Source organism: Capricornis sumatraensis, chromosome 17, assembly GCF_032405125.1.
Source record: "Capricornis sumatraensis isolate serow.1 chromosome 17, serow.2, whole genome shotgun sequence".
In the NCBI taxonomy this organism is placed as follows: domain Eukaryota; kingdom Metazoa; phylum Chordata; class Mammalia; order Artiodactyla; family Bovidae; genus Capricornis; species Capricornis sumatraensis.
The window spans coordinates 17,471,878-17,490,038 of NC_091085.1; the positions used below are offsets into that span (position 1 = coordinate 17,471,878).

The 18,161-nt window shown below is 40.2% G+C and overlaps 1 protein-coding gene across 1 annotated transcript in view; it reads right to left on the bottom strand.

Annotated features, from left to right (window-relative positions):
• Window positions 1–18,161, bottom strand: part of ARHGAP10 (Rho GTPase activating protein 10) — a 373,837-nt gene that overhangs the window by 117,976 nt on the left and 237,700 nt on the right. Inside the window, exons 16-17 of the mRNA XM_068989838.1 lie at window positions 12,969–13,027; window positions 1,124–1,229 (exon numbers count right to left, since the gene is read on the bottom strand). Of these exons, the coding sequence (XP_068845939.1) occupies window positions 1,124–1,229; window positions 12,969–13,027 (165 nt within the window). The remainder of the gene's footprint in view (window positions 1–1,123; window positions 1,230–12,968; window positions 13,028–18,161) is intronic.

Below are 18,161 nucleotides of genomic sequence, written 5' to 3' on the forward strand. Positions count from 1 at the left end.
TGCGTCCCTGAAGGCCTTCATTTACTGTTTGGTCCTTTCTGCTAACAACACCCCTTCTTTCCCCTGGTCATTATACACTTGTTTCCAAAGACTCCCAGACCACCTGGCACCTTTGTAAGAAGCATCATCACAAGCACACAGAGCTTGGTCAGAACACCCATACTCCACTGTTCAGCCAACAACCTGGGCGACTGTTCTCAGCAGCCCTGCCACCCAATTCAAGTCTCAACTCAAAGGTCTTATCCTTGAAAAGACCCTCCATCACAACTCTTTTTAGTCCCAAACCCAATACATATTCTTTATCCCTCACTCCTACTTAGGCTTTTTACCACTTACCACCTGACATGATTTTTATTTGTAGTCTGTTCATTATCTTTTCCCTTTCAGAAAGAAGGTACTTCACAAAGATAGGGACTTTATGTTGTTCAACTATGTGTCCAACTAACACCTCGTAAGGCACTCAGAAAATATTGGCAGGCCACATGAATGAATGGCTCTACAGCAGTAGAACCCTTGGAAGCACACAATATTTTCTCACCTTCAGTTTATTTTGTGTGTGTGTGTGAAATACAGGTTATAAAACATAGTGCTCCTCAGCTTCCTCTCACCTCTGAAATTCTACAATTATAGTGACCTAGGAGTCATTTATATATGAAGAAAGAGCTAATTTCCCCACTGAATTACTAGCTTTTGCTTACTTTGTAAAGAGGGAGTGAAAAAAAATGGAATGGATTGAATGAAATAACTACCTATTACTGGATTAAACAAATTTCAAGGATATATCCATGCAGACTCAGAGTTAGGTAGGTGTGAAACCAAGCTAAATTTGCTAACAGGCTAGAATCGGTGCATAGGGAAATGTTTAAGATTCTCTTTTCTCACTTCTAATCAAACCCTGAGTTGCTGGCAGTGAAGTTAGGCAAATAATTACACGACTTCATGAACGCATCACATTTCATCACCCTTGTCCAAAACACACACAACGAGGCAAGCATCCAGCCTGCCCTTGCAGGTGTGGTCCCTGGTATTGTGTCCGCAGCCCCAGTTCAAAGCGTTACAGACCCACACCACCACATGGCACCCAGAGCGAAATAAAGCAAGTTAGGAAGACAAAGAGGCTTACTTCGTTAAGTGTTTCACCAAAATATCCAACATTTCTTTATTTTTTTCTGGCAGCTTGTGTACCAAGAAATGGATGGCATTAACACGAGATTCTGGGCTGCCGCTCTCTTAAAAAAAAAGAAAAACAGAAAAGTTAGCAAGAATTCAGAGTGAAATATAGGCCTGAAAACAAACAATTGCAACAGCTCATCCATTAAATCTTCAAGCACAGAATTTACACGTATTTTGCCACCATTCAAAGGAGAAGAAAATCCATCTTTCTCCCTATTATGAATCTTCTGTGCCTCCCCTATGATGTAATTTCAGTGCAGCGGCAAATAACACCTTTCCCTCTGCAGGTGTTTAAGAGCAGAAAGGGACCACGACCTCTCTCTCTGGCGTGCTGCTTCTCAAGTCTGCTCCTCACTTACCTGTTGACTCTAGTCATGGGTCACCACCTCACAGTGGAATGCAAATAAAATCTCACCAAGTGGCTTCTTTCCTTTTATGCATTAAATTTTATCCCCCAAAATGATATGCTGAAATTCTAACTCCCGGTATCACAGAACGGGAATGTTTTTAAAATGTATCATCTCGTTTTCATCAGGTGTGGTAAGACACACAGACATGAAAACTGCCATGAAGGAAGAAGCTGATCCTCACAGATTCTAGAAAAAGGGGAAATGCAATGCCAGGCAGGGCCACGCGGTGAAGCACCAGGGGCAGTCAGGAGGTGAGGGCAAGATGCTTTACTGTGCTATCTTTCTGAAGGGACAGGCAAGGCAGGGTAAGCAGGCTTAGGACTGGTTGGTGTAAATCTTTCAACAGGCTCAGGGATATAAAGACTGTTCCCGATTATCTGGCACCTGGCCCTGGGGTGATGAAGGCAGGAGAATGTTGGCCTGGAATGTCAGAACCTGAAAGATGGGGTTAGGGAGGGAATGTGGGCTCTGGATTGGTTAGTTCGCACACGGCAAGTGTGCTCAGGTTAAATATCTCTAGGAATTGGGTAGCCCTGGAAAGGACAGTCTCCCCAGGGTCAGTCAGACCCCAGATGTCAAAACATTGGGATCACACGCTGTGCCTGACACAGTGCTTATTTAGAACAGGTCACTGAAGATGTCATTAGTTAAGATGAGACAACAGTGGAGAAATGCGGTGCTGCCCACCAGGCTCCTCTGTCCGTGGAATTTTCCAGGGAACAATACTGGAGCACGTTGCCATCTCCTTCTCCAAGGAATCTTCCCAACCCAGGGGATGAACCCAGGTCTCTTGTGTCTCCTGCACTAGCAGGCAGACTCTTTACCAGTTGAGCCACCAGGGAAGTCCCGAATCCAAGACGCCTGCTGCCCTTATAAGAAATCAAAGGCCCAGGGGGAAGACGACCCCCGTGAAGGCAGACACAGGAGAGACCATCAGGTGTCAATGGACGAAGCTACAAGCCAAGGGTCACCAGGAATTGCCAGGAAACGTCGGACGGCGGAGGAAGCAAGGAAGGACCCTACCCTAGAGTCTCCCAAGGGAGCAGGCTCCGCTGACACCTGGATTTGGGACCTCACCTCTTGCGCTGTAACAAAATGAACCTCTCCTGCTTCAAGCCATTCAGTTTGCGGTTCTCTGTCACAGCAGCTTAAGGGAACAAATATAGTCCCTTAATACCTTAGACTTCGGTCTTATCATCCAAGGCTCTTATGAACAATGTGCCCAAATTCCTTTTATTGTGTTGATGGAAAATTATGAAACACATCAAAAAAAAAAAAACAAACACTTAATATTGAAAATTAAGCTTGAGTTTTCAGAGGTGTCAAAGAAGTGGCTAACGAGAATTAGCTGCTCAGGTTACCACATCAGGAAGGAAGGTTGCAAACTGCTGTGGAAGTTCACAGAGAGCTGGCAGGGACACGCAGGAAGTCTTCACGTAAGGGAGAGCATTGAAGCAGGGGCTTGAAAAACAGGAAAGGTTTCAGGGACAGGCGGAACTGGGAGGTGAGGGCTACATTCTGCATTCGGCAAACAGTGTGAGAAAGTACACAGCCTCCTCAAAGAGGGCAGCTTCAACTTATAGAAAGGTGGTCAGAACCAAACTTTGGTCTGCAAAGACCAATCTTACTCATCCATAAGAACAAAATAATGCCACCTGCAGTGACGCAGATGGACCCAGAGATGGTCACACTGAGTGAAGTCAGACAAATATCATATTGCTCATGTGCGCAATCTTTTTTAAAAGCGGTACAAATGAACTTATTTACAAAACAAAAATTGAATGACAGATGTAGAAAACAAACGTGTAGTTATCAAAGGCAACGGGGAGGATAAATTGGAGGCTGGGATTGACATGTACACACTATACACAAATCAGTTAACTAGTAAGAACCTACTCTGTAGCACAGGGAACTCGACTTAATACTCTGTAATGGCCTATACGGGTAAGAATCTAATAAAGAGTAAATATATATATACGTGTGTGTGTATGTATGTGTGTAACTGATTCACTTGGCTGTACACATGAAACTAACATCACTGTGAATCCACTACACCCTAATAAGAACTGTCTTTACTGATGGTTTCTAAATCAGTCACTGAAAGTAAATCAAGAAAGAATATGAGCAGAGGGGAAAATACAGCTGAAATTTTTGGAGGATGAATTTGAATGGGGAAAAGGACAAATTAAGAGGGAGATGCTATGTGGGCAAGAAGTAGTGAGGCAGGAAGGGGCAGGCAGATGGGGAAAGCAGTCGTGTCAGTCACTCAGTTGTGTCCAGCTCTTTGTAACCTCATAGACTATAGCCCGCCAGGCTCCTCTGTCCATGGGATTCTCCAGGCAAGAACACTGGAGTGGGTTGCCATTTCCTTCTCCAGAGGATCTGCCTGACCCAGGGATGGAACCTGGGTCTCCCACATTACAAGCAGAGTCTTTACCATCTGAACCACCAGGGAAGTCTGGAAAGGGGTTGAACTACAAATGAGAAAATAGAGCAAAGAAGTGTAGTCTGCAGTCAGACAGTAGAATCACTGCTCCCAACTAACAGCAAAGTGGCCTTAAGCAAGTTGCCTAGGCTCTCTAGGCCTGTTTCCTCACCTTCAAAATGAAGTGGACAGCACTATCTCAGAAGGCCACTCAGATTCAGTGAGGTGACCAATGTCAAGTGCTGAGCCCCAGTGGCTGGCATGGAGAGGCACTCAAACTGTTAGCAAACATTACGGATGTCATCTGTGTGACTGTTGCAGTCTGTGTTCCTCTAACGTGAGAGCTATTACACAAGAGGCAGAATTCACAGGATCCAGCCTCAGCTCGGCTGTGGGTCAGAGGAAGAGGCAGAGATGAAGACGTTCCTCGGCTGGGTTATCTGGCAGTAGAGTCAGTTCTACGGACAGACAGGAATCCAAGAGGCAAAGCACGTTTGAGGAGGAAGACAACGGTGAGTGATGGAGAAAGTGACATTCAAGGGCTGGCACTCTAGCAGGTATCTGTGAAGGGGAAGATGCTTCAGAGCTGAAGGCTAGCCACACTCGACAAAGTGTGTGACCTCTGGCACGTGGCCAGTGTTGCCAACTACTCCAGAGGCCAACCAAGGACATGGTGGGGAAAAGAGCTCCAAAGACGTACAGGGGAGAGGCCAGCAGGGAGCCAAGCAACACACAGGAAGAGGGAGAGACCGAAGACCAGGGAGGTTCAGCGTCATCACAGTCAAAGGAGAAGAGACCTGTGAAGACTGGGCAGCTCGGACCATCACACCACCGGGAGTTAAGGAGAGCCTGGGGAATCGAAACACAAAGGAGGAGCCCCAGAGATGGCGACATCTACCTAACGGAAGTAGCAGGTTAAACAGTGAGGTGCTGAAGGGGACAGGGAGGGTGGGGTTCCAACCAACTCTTCAAAATAGGAGAGGGTTTCCCTGGTGGTCCAGTGGTTAAGACTCTGCCTTTCCACTGCAGGGGGCACGAGATTGATCTGTGGTCAGAGAAGTGCCGTATGCCAAAAGGCTGAGCCAAAAAGGAAAAAAAAGGTGGGGACAGGGGGGGTGGTGGGAGAAAGGACAAAGACGGGGAAAGAAAGGCAAAGCCGATTAAGAAAGGGAAATTTAGTATGTTTTTTTATTTTTTTAACTGTTTAATAATTGGCATGTAACATTATATTAGTTTCAGGTGTACAACACCATAATTCAATATCTGGATACACTGCAAAGTGAAAAATGATCACCGTAACAAGTTAACATCTGTCAACACATATAGTTACAAAATCTTTCCTCATGATGAGAACTTCTAAGATCTACTCTTACAACTTTCAAACATACAATACAGTGTTATCACCTAGAGCCGTCAAGCTGTAGCCATTACATCCTCATGACTCATTTATCTTACAATTGGAAGTCTGTACCTTTTATCCCTCTTCACCCATTTTGCCCACCCCATTGCCTCCGACCTCTGTCAACTACTCATCTGATCTCAGTGTCTGTGAACCTGAAGGTTTTTTGTGTAAGTTCACAAGTAAGTGAAATCATGCAGTATTTGTCTTTCTCTGCTTGACTTAGGGAATATGCTTTTTCAAAATAATAGTTTCACCTTCTTATCACTGTAAAAAAAAAAGTCTGTTCTGCTAAAATTTTAGAAAACAGATAAAGTAAAAATTCAGTAAAAAAAAAATCACTAAAAATCAGAAATACATATAGTTAATAAAGAACATGCAATCCGAGTACACAGAACTCCTACAATCAGGAGAGAGACAACCCAAAAGAAAAATGGGAAAGCACAGAGCAAAACTATATGAAAAAGGACGGTTAAATGACCCATACATGCATGGAAAAAGCACTGAACCTCATTAGTTATCAGGAAAATAGAAATTAACACCACAATGAAACCTCCTACACACCTGTCAGGATGGCTTTAAGTGAATAATAAGCTTTGACGAGGACACGAAGCAAGTGGAACTGTCATGCATGAACTAGGTGGGAATAGTTAAATGGCACAACCAATGTGGAGGATGGTTAGGCAAAATCCACTGATGCTGAACACACGTATTCTCGATGATCCCAAGACACCACAGGACCACTCACTAAAGGACACGCAGTGGAATGTTCTTGGCGGCAGCACTTTAGGGAATAGTCCAAAATGGAAGCAACTCAAGTATGGTCAAGACTGGAACGGGCGGATGACGGCACATTCACACAATGGCACGCTGCACTGCCGTGAGAGTAATGTGCCGATTCCCTCCACAGGAAGACATCTCGTTAGACGAGCTTAAGCCAGACACGTCAGTATATCCTGTATGATTCCATCCACATACAGGTCAAATGCAGCAACCCTCACCCACGATGTCAGAAGACAGGAGCATGGGGGACGGAGGACAGTAACCAGGGGTGGCTGTTTCACCTCGGTGGTGAGGGCAGAGTCCTAACCACTGGGAAACCAGGCAATTCCTCGATGTTCAGTTTCTTGACCTGAGGGCTAACTGCATGGCTATCTCTACTGCACTGAAAATCATTAACTGCACAGTGATTATTTGTGCACATTTCTATTATGTTTCAAAGAAAAGTCCAAGTCACTCATAAAACTTATCTCACCCTAAGATAAAATCGTAATCTTTAAAATTCTTTTTCAGATCCTTTTTCATTTTAGGTCATTACAAGATGCTGAATATAGTTCTCTGTGCTATACAGTAGGTCCTTGTTGCTAATCTATTTTATATAAGCTGCTGCTAAGTCACTTCAGTCGTGTCCGACTCTGTGCGACCCCAGGGACGGCAGCCCACCAGGCTCCCCCGTCCCTGGGACTCTCCAGGCAAGAACACTGGAGTGGGTTGCCATTTCCTTCTCCAATGCATGAAAGTGAAAAGTGAAAGTGAAGTCGCTCAGTTGTGTCCGACCCAATATAGTAATGTGTTTATGAGCTTCCCTGGTGGCTTAGTGGTCAAGAATCCTCCTGCCAATGCAGGAGACTCGGGATCTATCCCTCGGGGGGAATAGTCCCTGGAGAAGGAAATGGCAACACATTTCTGTATTTTTGCCTGGAGAATCTCATGGACAGAGGAGCCTGGCAGGCTACACTCCACGGGGTCACAAAAGAGTCAGACACAACTTACTGACTAAACAACAAGTGTGTATATGTTACTCCCAAGATCCTAACTTATCCCACCTCACCCCTCTTCCCCTTGGGTAACCAGAAATTTGTTTTCTATGTCTGAGTCTGTTTCTATTTTGTAAATAAGTTCATTTGTATCATTTTTTTTTTTAGATTCCACACAGAAGTGATATCAGATGGTATTTGTCTTTCTCTGTCTGATTTACTTCACTTATGATAATCTCTGGGTTCATCCATGTTACTACTAATGGCATTATTTCATTCTTTTTATGGCTAATATTCCATTGTGTGTGTATGTGTGTGTATACACACAAATCACATTTTTATCCATTCATCTCTTGATGAACATTTAGGCTGCTTCCACGTCCTGGCTGTAGTAAATAATACTGCTATGAACACTGGTGTACATACAAGTTTCTGAGTTAGAGTTTTCACCTTTTCCAGCTGTATGCCCAAGAGTGGGATTGCAGGATCATATGTAACTAGTTTTAGATTTTTTTAGGTCCCTCCATACTGTTCTCCACAGTGGCTGTGTTAGTAACTTTTAAATTTAATCCTTTCCGGGTTTTCCTTCTTTTTTTTCAATGAGATATTCAAATATTCTGTTTCATTTAATATATAACAGACATCTCTCAGTCATTAAATGGACTGCATACCATTAATTTCATGAATATTTAGGTTGCTTCCAATGTTTGTAAAGTTGAGTTTGTTCCACTTGACACTTTCATTAGTACTGTTTGAGAAGAGGAATGAGATTTTACAACACAGGACATGTTGTTGATAAAGCAAGAGGAAGTAAAAAAGGCTAAGAAATGAAAAGGCACATGATAAAGGATAAAGGAGTATTAATCAAATACTATTAAATAATAAAAGACTCTTAGATACAGACTACATTTGTCATCAAAAGTAAAAGTACAACTCTCTAAAGAGTTAGGTGATAAATTATAATCAAGTTTTTAATCTGGAGTTAAAACCAAGATAACACCTTACTACATCAAAGCTGGAAGGAAATGAAAGCAATAAAAATATAATACCATTTTTCAATTCACAGCTTTGATTTTAAAAATGAAATTAAAGCAGGGACTCTCAAAAACAGTCAAAAATTCCCAGGGAAAGAAAGGAAAATTGCCTGCAATAAAAATTTCATACTTTCAAAAACTAAAAATTTTTGAAAGCTCTGCACCGAAACACTACTTCTAATGCATGTGTGTATCTTGTCAATAATCACCTTCTTCAAAGAAAATCTAATTCTAATATTTTTGATTTATCACTTATTCAGAAATACAAGATAGGAAAACAGTTTTCCTGCCTTCTAAGGACAAGGTTCTTCATTTCTAAAAATACTATAACCAGTTTTAAAAAACGGAATCAAAACCTTCCACGTCCTTTCCTGAGTCCCTCTCCCACCAGCTCACACCCATCTCATTTGAAGTCACACACACATTTTCTTCCTGAGTTGGATTTTCCTTCTTCCAAAAAGATTTTGTGGATACAAAGTTTTTAAAGTGAAACTACTTTTTCTCCGTTTTGTTCCATTTTTATATTGATGGGCATTTTCATGCGGCTACAACATCATAATAACTTTCAGGTACTCAAAAGGAGTTTTCTAAGATAAATTGTCCTTAGCTGCTTATGCCACGTGCATTTCATTATATTTTAACTAATATAAACTAACAAAGAAGGCAAGACATAACTTTTAAAAAAAATCTAAGATACTGAATTCATCATAACACCAAATTCCTGCCATTTGCCAGGGACAGGAGTTTACTGTAATAGCAAAAGCATTTTAAAATTGTGAAACTACAAATCAGCATCTACAACACTTAATGTCAATCTGCTTACGTTGCTGTGCCAACTAATGGAGACTGGAAAAGATACGAACGTAGCTTACTGGAGCTTATCAAAGATACACAGACAGATAAACTTAAATTCAATATTTAAATGCCATAAGTCAATAATACTGTAATTTTAGGAAACCATTAGCAGTAACCATTCAAGTACTTTCCACGGGACAAAGGGCTTCAATTAACAGACATCAAGGAATCCAGTTCTTCTGGGGGAGACCCTATCTACCAGATATTGAATACATCAGGCTCAGAGAGCTTGATGTCATTAAGCATCCAATTTCTTTAATTTCCAGATTTCTGAGTCCCTCTTCACCAAGACAACATGACTTTGTCTTGTTTCCCCTACAAGAAGCAAGGATAGAACAATCTAGCTAGGCAAACACTCGTGCCTTTCCTGTGATAGTTTTCATTACAAATGACTCAAGAACTTTGTGATTTATGGTTTTGCTTCCCAGGTAACTTGACTACAGGAACAACACATACTGAACTGAAGAGCACGGACTAAAGAAGACAATTTCTGATTTGGGAGACAGAAAGTTTTAGAGTGATGCCGTCTTAGGCATCCAGGCTTCAGTTCTCATTCTCAAATTAAGTCTAGCATGAGTACAACCCTGAAGCCTGGGTCCAGTTCTTACCAATATGATCTATCGAAGACTGTGAGCCTGAAAGGCTGAGACACACACTGAGGACTACAATTTTCTCAAAGAAAATACACCCCATGTGCAGCAACAGATCCAGGTAAATGCCTACCGGTCTTCCCCAGCTGGGTAAGCTCCTGATTCCAGCAGGACCAAGCCAACTGTATTTTCGCCTTACAAATTTCTATACTAAAATCCCCTTATATTCTCTCACAAGACGGATGGTAAGAAATATACATATATTGGTCTCTGTGCCTGAGAGTTCCTGATACAGTTCCTGACAGTGAGCTCCTAAAACCCTTGTCTTTGGGGGGTGCTCAGAGAGTCTTATGTTCTAATATTTCTAGTTCCTGACAGAATTCCTAGGAGCTCTGCAATTTCCTGATAAGAACATCTAACACCAAGCTCCCAAGTCCCTCTGAATCTGGGGGTAATCAGAATGCCTTTTGTTTTAATGAGGTGACTTTTGGTGGGCTTCTACGTGGCGGGTAGTCACCAGAAAGAAGCTTGAATTTTCAGGTCCATCCACCACTCTCTGGAGAGGGCCAAGAGATGGAGTTAATAATCCATCATGCCTACAGGATGAAGACTTCATACAAAGTCCCTCTAGCACAGGGTATACAGAGCTTCCAAGTGAATGAACATATCTAAATGCCAGGAGGGAGGCACGTCCCAGCTTCATGGGTCTAACACTCCTACAGTCAGGAGACATCTGGACTTTGCCCTATGAACCTGACCGTGTACCTGCATCCTTCATCCTATCCTTTATGACATGCATTATATCATCCTATCCTTTATGAAATGCATTACCATAAGCTGGTGCATAAATGGACACTTGCATTTTCACAAGTTCTATGAACCACTCTAACAAATTCTCATGTCCAGGATGGGGGTTATGAGAAAGTGGACTTCTAGCCGGTCAGTCAAAAGTACCAGGAATAACCTGGGACTTTGGACTGGTATCTTAATGGGAAGGCAGTCTTGTAGGACCAAGTCCTTAACTTGTGGGATCAGAGGTCAACTCCAGGTAGACAGAATCAGAACTGAATCCAGCTGCAGGCCACTCAGCTGGCATCACAGAATTGGTTGGTATGTGGGGAAACCCACACATTTGGTGACCAGAAGTGGAGTATTGTGTGTGTGCAGGAGACACACAGGAGTGATTTTCCTACACAGATGGTTTCCAGTTTCTTTAGCAATTTTAAGTTAACTCCATCAGCTGAAATGCTCTTAATTTTATTAAGAAAAAAACTTTTTTTTAAATTTCTTGATACATTCAACATGGATCAGTAGGTTTTGTTTTGTTAAGAATGAAGAAGAAAAAAAATTCTTTTCTGTGTTGACAACAGAGAGGAAAAAATTTCTATTTGTCTTAAATACACCAGAAATGAACTCACAGGTTCTCAACAGACCTCTACAGGAAAGAAACTGACAAGGAAAAAAATGAAGGGAAGGATTTTTCTGGCAGTCCAGTGGTTAGGACTTTGAGCTTCCACAGCAGAGGGTACGGGTTCGAATACTGGTCAGGAACTGAGAGCCCGCTGTGTGAGATCCTCACAAAGTCCGGAAGCAAAAAAATACGGCACTGGTCTAGAAGGTGATGCTACCTTTTGTACTTACACAATCTCTTCCTTCACAGTGTTAAAGGACAGCCTCAACAACCCTTGAAACTAACCTCCTAAGACTCAGCAACCACCTGTGAGCTCCTACCTCTACATCTGGTCAAAATACATTGATGTTAGAATTTCAAACATACTGGCTTCAGTTACAAGGCGTGATAACCATACCAACTTATGGTAACTGAAACCTTTACTCCATAATCACTTTATCTTTCTCCAATTCTCAAAGGATTTTAGATTAAAACTGGCACTCTTCTGCTTTTTCCAGTCTCGGAGGCAAACAACATGAAACAATTGTCCTCCAACGAGAGTTTAATTTCTCTTTCCCCAGTTTGCCAGAAATGCCACAGGGAAGAATTCAAAACAACTAAGCGTTTGCTTGAGTTTTTGCCAAGAAAACTTTCCCCCACTTCCTTGATCATACTGATTCCCTTTTTTAAAATAGTCCTCTTCCATGTGAAAACAAGTGAATAGAACCATATTTTTGCCTTTTGCAAACACCTGTTTTATATGCAGAATCTAACTGGGTTGACCCATTACTCCTTTCTGCGACCTCCCAGGAACCTTCATGCTGGCTGGAGCAGGGACCTCACAAGGAGAGAACATTTAAAGCAATGTTTGGGCAGCAGTAACATAGGACCCAAAGGGATTGCTCTAAGGTTTTCAACAGATTAAACTATGGAATACATCCAAGGGAAAAAAATAAACGGAAATGAAAATACAATTACAGCTACCGTCAGTGCACCTGTGAAAACCAATACTGCAGGTTTTAGCCAACAGAACTGGGGTTTTGAATGTTAAATAAAGATCTCTATAACCTGGCAAGGTACTTAACATATCCCAACCTTGCTTTCCTTAACTATTAAATACCTAACACCAGAATATTTAAGAGGACTATGATGACTAAACACAATGTATCAAATATAAAAACTGAGTGTGTATAACAGAGTATAATGGAGTGTATAATAGAGAGAAAAAAAGAAATGAGTTAGGACTCACAAAAAAATGCAATCACAAATTAAAATTCTACCAACTATAAGCCTTTTTCATTTAACGTTTTATCACATAGAATTCACTCTCTACCAAATATTGTGTGGGTTTCTGGCATGAGCTCACAATATTCCTTCTGCCTGCAGTTTCCATCTAAATATCTTTCTATGTGAAGTCATTTCCAACCTGCTAATCTCTCCAAATCTGCTAATCTCCCCAACCTTCTGCAAGTTAAATATGTCTGCATTCCCATCACATTGTGCTCATGACATTATTATACATGTTATGGTTTAGGGAGAAGTGTGTGAACCCCAATATTTGCTACAGAATCACTCCTGGGGGCAGAAATCCTTTCACAGCTCAATATATTCATTATCTACCAGAGACCAGTGCATGGTAGGCAGTAAATAAACGTCTGTGAATGTATGAATGCATATATTAATTGTTCCTTTTTTCATCTTCTAAAAGATGAAAATGAGGAAAATGTCAAACACCTCCTAAAGTGATTTCCATTTTTAATACAGATTATAACAAAAACAAATCTCTCATTTTAGTGGAAATGAGATTTAGTGGAAATTTAAATGGAAATTAAATTAGGGAGATTTAAATCAAAGTTCGGTTTCCATTTAGTGGAAATTTTAGTGTATACAGAGTTAACCACAGAATTCTTTCTATCACCTCGACACAATACTTACTGGCTGGAACAATGAAATCTCCATGTAACTCATAGGTCATCAGCGGCTCTGGAAGACTCCTACACGGAAAAGACAGCTCAGAATTACCAAAGACAAACAGGTCACCTCTCTTTGCACTTTTTATAAAAGGATATTCAATATTTCATGCATTTCTTTATGTGCAAAACTCTCCAAGAAATACTTTTACATATCAAAAAAGATACATCTTTCAAATGGATTCCTTTATTAAGTGTTATCTGCACCCAGGCGTTATCAAAAGCTTAAGCAGTCACAAATTCCTATCAGATCTAAGCACACAGTATTTCACATTTAATGTAGGAAAGTACCGTTACAAACATCTGATTTCATATATAAAACTTCCTTCCACAGACTAACTTATTTAAAGTCAAACATTTTATCCAACCAAATATAAACATAATATTGACAATCACCCCTAGGGCATTCATTGAAGACGCCACAAAAAATATATGGAGAAGATTAAACAAACTTAAAGATCAAGCCCCCTCCCCTCACATCTCTTATAAAAATATAATACTCAATTTTGATATATACCTATGAAACAATAAAGATATAAAATTGATGACAACTTTAAAAAAATCATTTTAATTTTCTACAAAGCAGATTAAATAAATAGTAGATTTCATACTGTGGTCAACAGAATGTTAGTTCAATCAACATTTATATGTATCTTAAATTTTAAAAGACCAGATCTTCAAACGCTATAAACACTTAAAGAACATTAAGTTGAGTTATCAATCTGCACTCACTTTCTGGAGAGCAATCTGGCAACATAAAAGATAAAAACTTCTTAAAACGTTTAGATCATGAAGCCCAGAAATTCCTCTTCAAATGTTTTTTTTAAAAATTAAAGATATATATATATATATTTATATACACAGAAAAAAAATTTAAAACACATTCCAATGACATTCAAAATGCCAGGGATAAAGAAGGTCATTTCACCCTGACAAAGAGGTCAATTCATTGTTATGTTAAGAAGACATAACAATCCTAATTTTTCAAACAATCCTAAATGAGTTTTTAAAATTTATTAATTTATTTATTTTGGCTGTGGCCTCATGACTTGCAGGTTCTTAGTTCCCCGACCAGGGATTGTACCCTCAGTTTTGGCAATGACAGTACAGACTCCTAACTGGACTGCCAGGGAATTTCCAACAATCATAAATGTTAATGGGTCTAATAACAGGATCTTCAAAATCCATGAAGCAAAAACCGATGGAACTACAAGGAGGAAAAAGACAAGTCCACAAGTGTGACCAGAGATTTAAACATCTCTCAGTTTCAGTAACTGATAAAAACAAGTAGACAAAAATAAAATAATAAATAACAAGTAGACAAAATCAATTAGGATACAGATTTGACCAAAGCTACTAACCATCAAGGTACCTAATTGATATCAAAGCGAAAGTGAGTCTCTGAGTTGTGTCTGACTCTTTGCAACCCCATGGACTATACAGTCCATGGAATTCTCCAGGCCAGAATACTGAAGAGGGTAGCCTTTCCCTTCTCCAGGGGATCTTCCCAACCCAGGGATCAAACCCAAGTCTTCTGCATTGCAGGCAGATTCTTTACCAGCTAAGCTGTAAGGGAAGCCCACTTAACTGGTATGCCTGTCACCTAAATGACAATGTATCCAAAATCAACAGAAAACACATTCTTTCCTGGTGCGTATGGAGGACTCATCATGATAAAGGTATCCTGGACCATGAAACAAACCTCAATAAATTTAAAGGGTTCAATTTATACAGGGTATTTCTGTTTACAATTAAAAACTGAATTAGACATCAGTAACAGAGATATCTAGAAAACCTCAAAGAAAGGAAAACTAGGAAGTACTGTGAATTAAAATGAAAATAAGATATATCAGAATTTAAGGGATATTGGTAAAACAGTATTTGGGGGAAATTTTATACCACTAAGTACTTATGTTAGAAAAAAGTCTTAAACTTTCTGCCCTGATCAGCCAAAAAAAAAAAAAAAAACAAAGTAAATTAAACTGAAAATAAGCAGAAAAACAGAAACAAAGATCAGAGCAGAAGTCAATCAAAGAGAAAACAAAACACAACAGAGAAAATAAGTGAATACAAAAACCGGTTCTAAATAATCCATAAAGCTGGGTACTCTGCAGCTGCTCACTCGGTCGTGTCTGACTCTGTGACCCCGTGAACCACAGCCCACCAGCTCCTCCATCCATGGGCTTCTCTATGCAAGAATACTGGAGTGGGTTTCCATTTCCTTCTCCAGGGGATCTTCCCCACCCAGGGATTGAACCCACGGTTCTTACACCTCCTGCACTGGCAGACGGGTTCTTTACCACTAGCGCCACCTGGGAAGCCTAGCCATAATAATTAGGAAATAAAAGAAAACACACAAATTACTAATCACAAATAACAGAGGTGACTGAAGAATCACTGCAGGCTCTAAAAGTATTAGAAAGAAAATAAAATATTATGAAGCTATTCATGCCCACGAACTCAACAGTTTAGATGAAATGGACAAATGTCTTAAAAGACATAAACTATCAAAGCTCACTCCATAGGAAGTACTTAATCTGAGAAACAGCTATCCCATGTCTGTTAGAGAAAATAAACTTGTAAACATCCTGCCAATAAGAAAACTCTAGACCCAGATAACTCACTGATAAATTCTACCAAACAATTAAAGAAGAAATACTACCAATTCTATGCAAATCCTTCCAGAAAATATGAGGGAATACTATATTAATACCAAAATTAAAGACAAAAAGACTATAGAATGATATTACTCATGAATGTAGATGCAACTATTCTACATAAAGTGTTAGCAACTGGAATTCAGTAAGATAAATAAAAGGATAATACATCATGACTAAGTTGGGTTTATCACAGAAATTATTGTTTTTTTAGTCGCTAAGTCATGCCCAACTCTTTTGTGACCCCATGGACTGTAGCCCGCCAGATTCCACTGTCCATGGGATTTTCCTGGCAAGAATAATGGAATGGGTTGCTGTTTCCTCCTTCAGGGGATCTTCCCAACCCAGGGACTGAACCCACATTTCCCGCATCGGCAGACAAGATTCTTTACCACCAAGAAAGCTCATCACAGAAACGTAACTGCCTTACTATTAAAATAAAATTATGCAACTCACAACCACCACCACCATTCTAGAAAACTAAAGAAGAAAAACTGTAAGATCATCTCAGTAGACAATTCAGAAGAGAAAGGATAGTTTTTTCCCACAAATGGTACTGAAGCAACTGGATATCCACATTCAAAAGTGAACTCAGATCCATACTCTATATCTTATACAACAACTAACTTAAAATAGATCATAGACCTACGTGTAAAACTTAAAACTATAAAACTTCTGGAAGAAAACAAAATCTTTGTGACTTTGCATGAGGCAAAAGTACAGTCCATAACTACTAATAAATAAATGCAACATCATCAAAGTTTTTAAATGCTCTTTAAAGGACACTTTGAAGGGAATAAAAAGACAAGCCACAAAGGTAGGAAGAAAACATTTGCAAAGCAGATATCTAAGGATCTGTATGCAAAATAACAAGATTTGGCAAGGATATAAAGGAAATGGAACTCTTGTATACCATAAATGGGAATGTAAAAAAACATAGCCACTCTGGAAAGAAGCTTGTCCATTTCCCCAAAAGTTAAATATATACCTATCGTAAGACCCAGACACTATACTCTTAGGATTCACCAAGAGAAATGAAAGCCTCAGTGCTCAGTGGTGTCTGAGTCTTTATGACCCCATGGACTGTAGCCTGCCAGGCTCCTCTGTGCCTGGAATTTTCCAGGCAAGACTATTGAACTGAATTGCCATTTCCACCCAGGGATCAAACACCAGTTTCTTGTATCCCCTGCACTGGCAGGAGGATTCTTTACCACTGGCGCCACCTGGGAAGCCTACATTCACTCAAAAGATTTATACACAAAGGTGTTTAGTAGCTGTATTTATAACAGCCAAAAGCAACAAATAATGGAAGTATCTATTAACAGGTAAATGGATAAAAGAAGAAATTTGTGGTATATCCATGAAAAGCAACACCAGTTAGCATCAAGAAGGAATGGACAATTGGTGCTTGCCAAAACATAGGTGAATCTCGAATTATACCAAGTGAAAGAACCCAGATTTTTTTTTTTTTTTTTACTTTTTTGGCCATGCAACATGTGGGATCCTAGTTACCCGACCAGGGATGGAACCAGTGCCCCCTGTGTTGGAAGAGCTGAGTCTTAACCTCTGGACCACCAGGGAAGTCCAAGAATCCAGATTTTTAAAAGTACATGCTGTATAATTCCATTTATTTGAAATTACAGGAAATGTCAATTAATGTATAGTGACAGAAAGCAAGCCAAGTGGTTTACCCAGGGATGAGGGAATGAGAAAAGTGAGAGAGAGGGAATTCAAAGGAGCTTGAGGAACCCCTAATGGCACGTTCACCATCTGGACTTTGCTGATGGCTTCGCAGATGTACAGGCACATCAAACTTGTCAAAGTATATTCTATGAATATATGCAGTTTACTGTACATCAATTACACTTCAATAAAACTGCTTAGCAAAACAGATGCAAAAATATATTTACAGACTATGCTCCGCCTACATTTAATTTTTTACTGAATAAATTTCACTTGGAACATTAGATATGTGGAAAGTGTACAGTGTGTTATTTTGATCATTTATATATTGTGATGTGATAACCAATGTAGCAGTATTTATCACATTACCTAATTATAGTCCACTGTCGTTGTCTGCAGTCATTATACTGTGCATTACATCTCTGTGGCCTGTTTACTGCCCATTACAGGTCCGTCCCCTTTAACACCAGTCTCATCCTTCCACCATGCCCTTGCAGCCACTATTTTATCTTACATACAATGTACGATGCTGCAGAACACACACACACACACACACACACTCACACACACAATGACAGCTGGAGACAGTGGAACTAAACCGGAAAAGCACTAGTGAAGAAAAGCTGTTCTCTTGCTTCCTCTCTCTCCCCTTCATCCCCTATACTCGAAGAAAAACAACACGAATTACACCAGACTAAACAAAGAAAAAGAAGACACAATCAAAACGCAGAGCTCTGGTTTTGTTTCAAAGCGGGATCCAGCAGGAAGGAGTGATAAAGGACACTGTCCATCTGTCAGGGAATGAAAGGTAAAGGGTT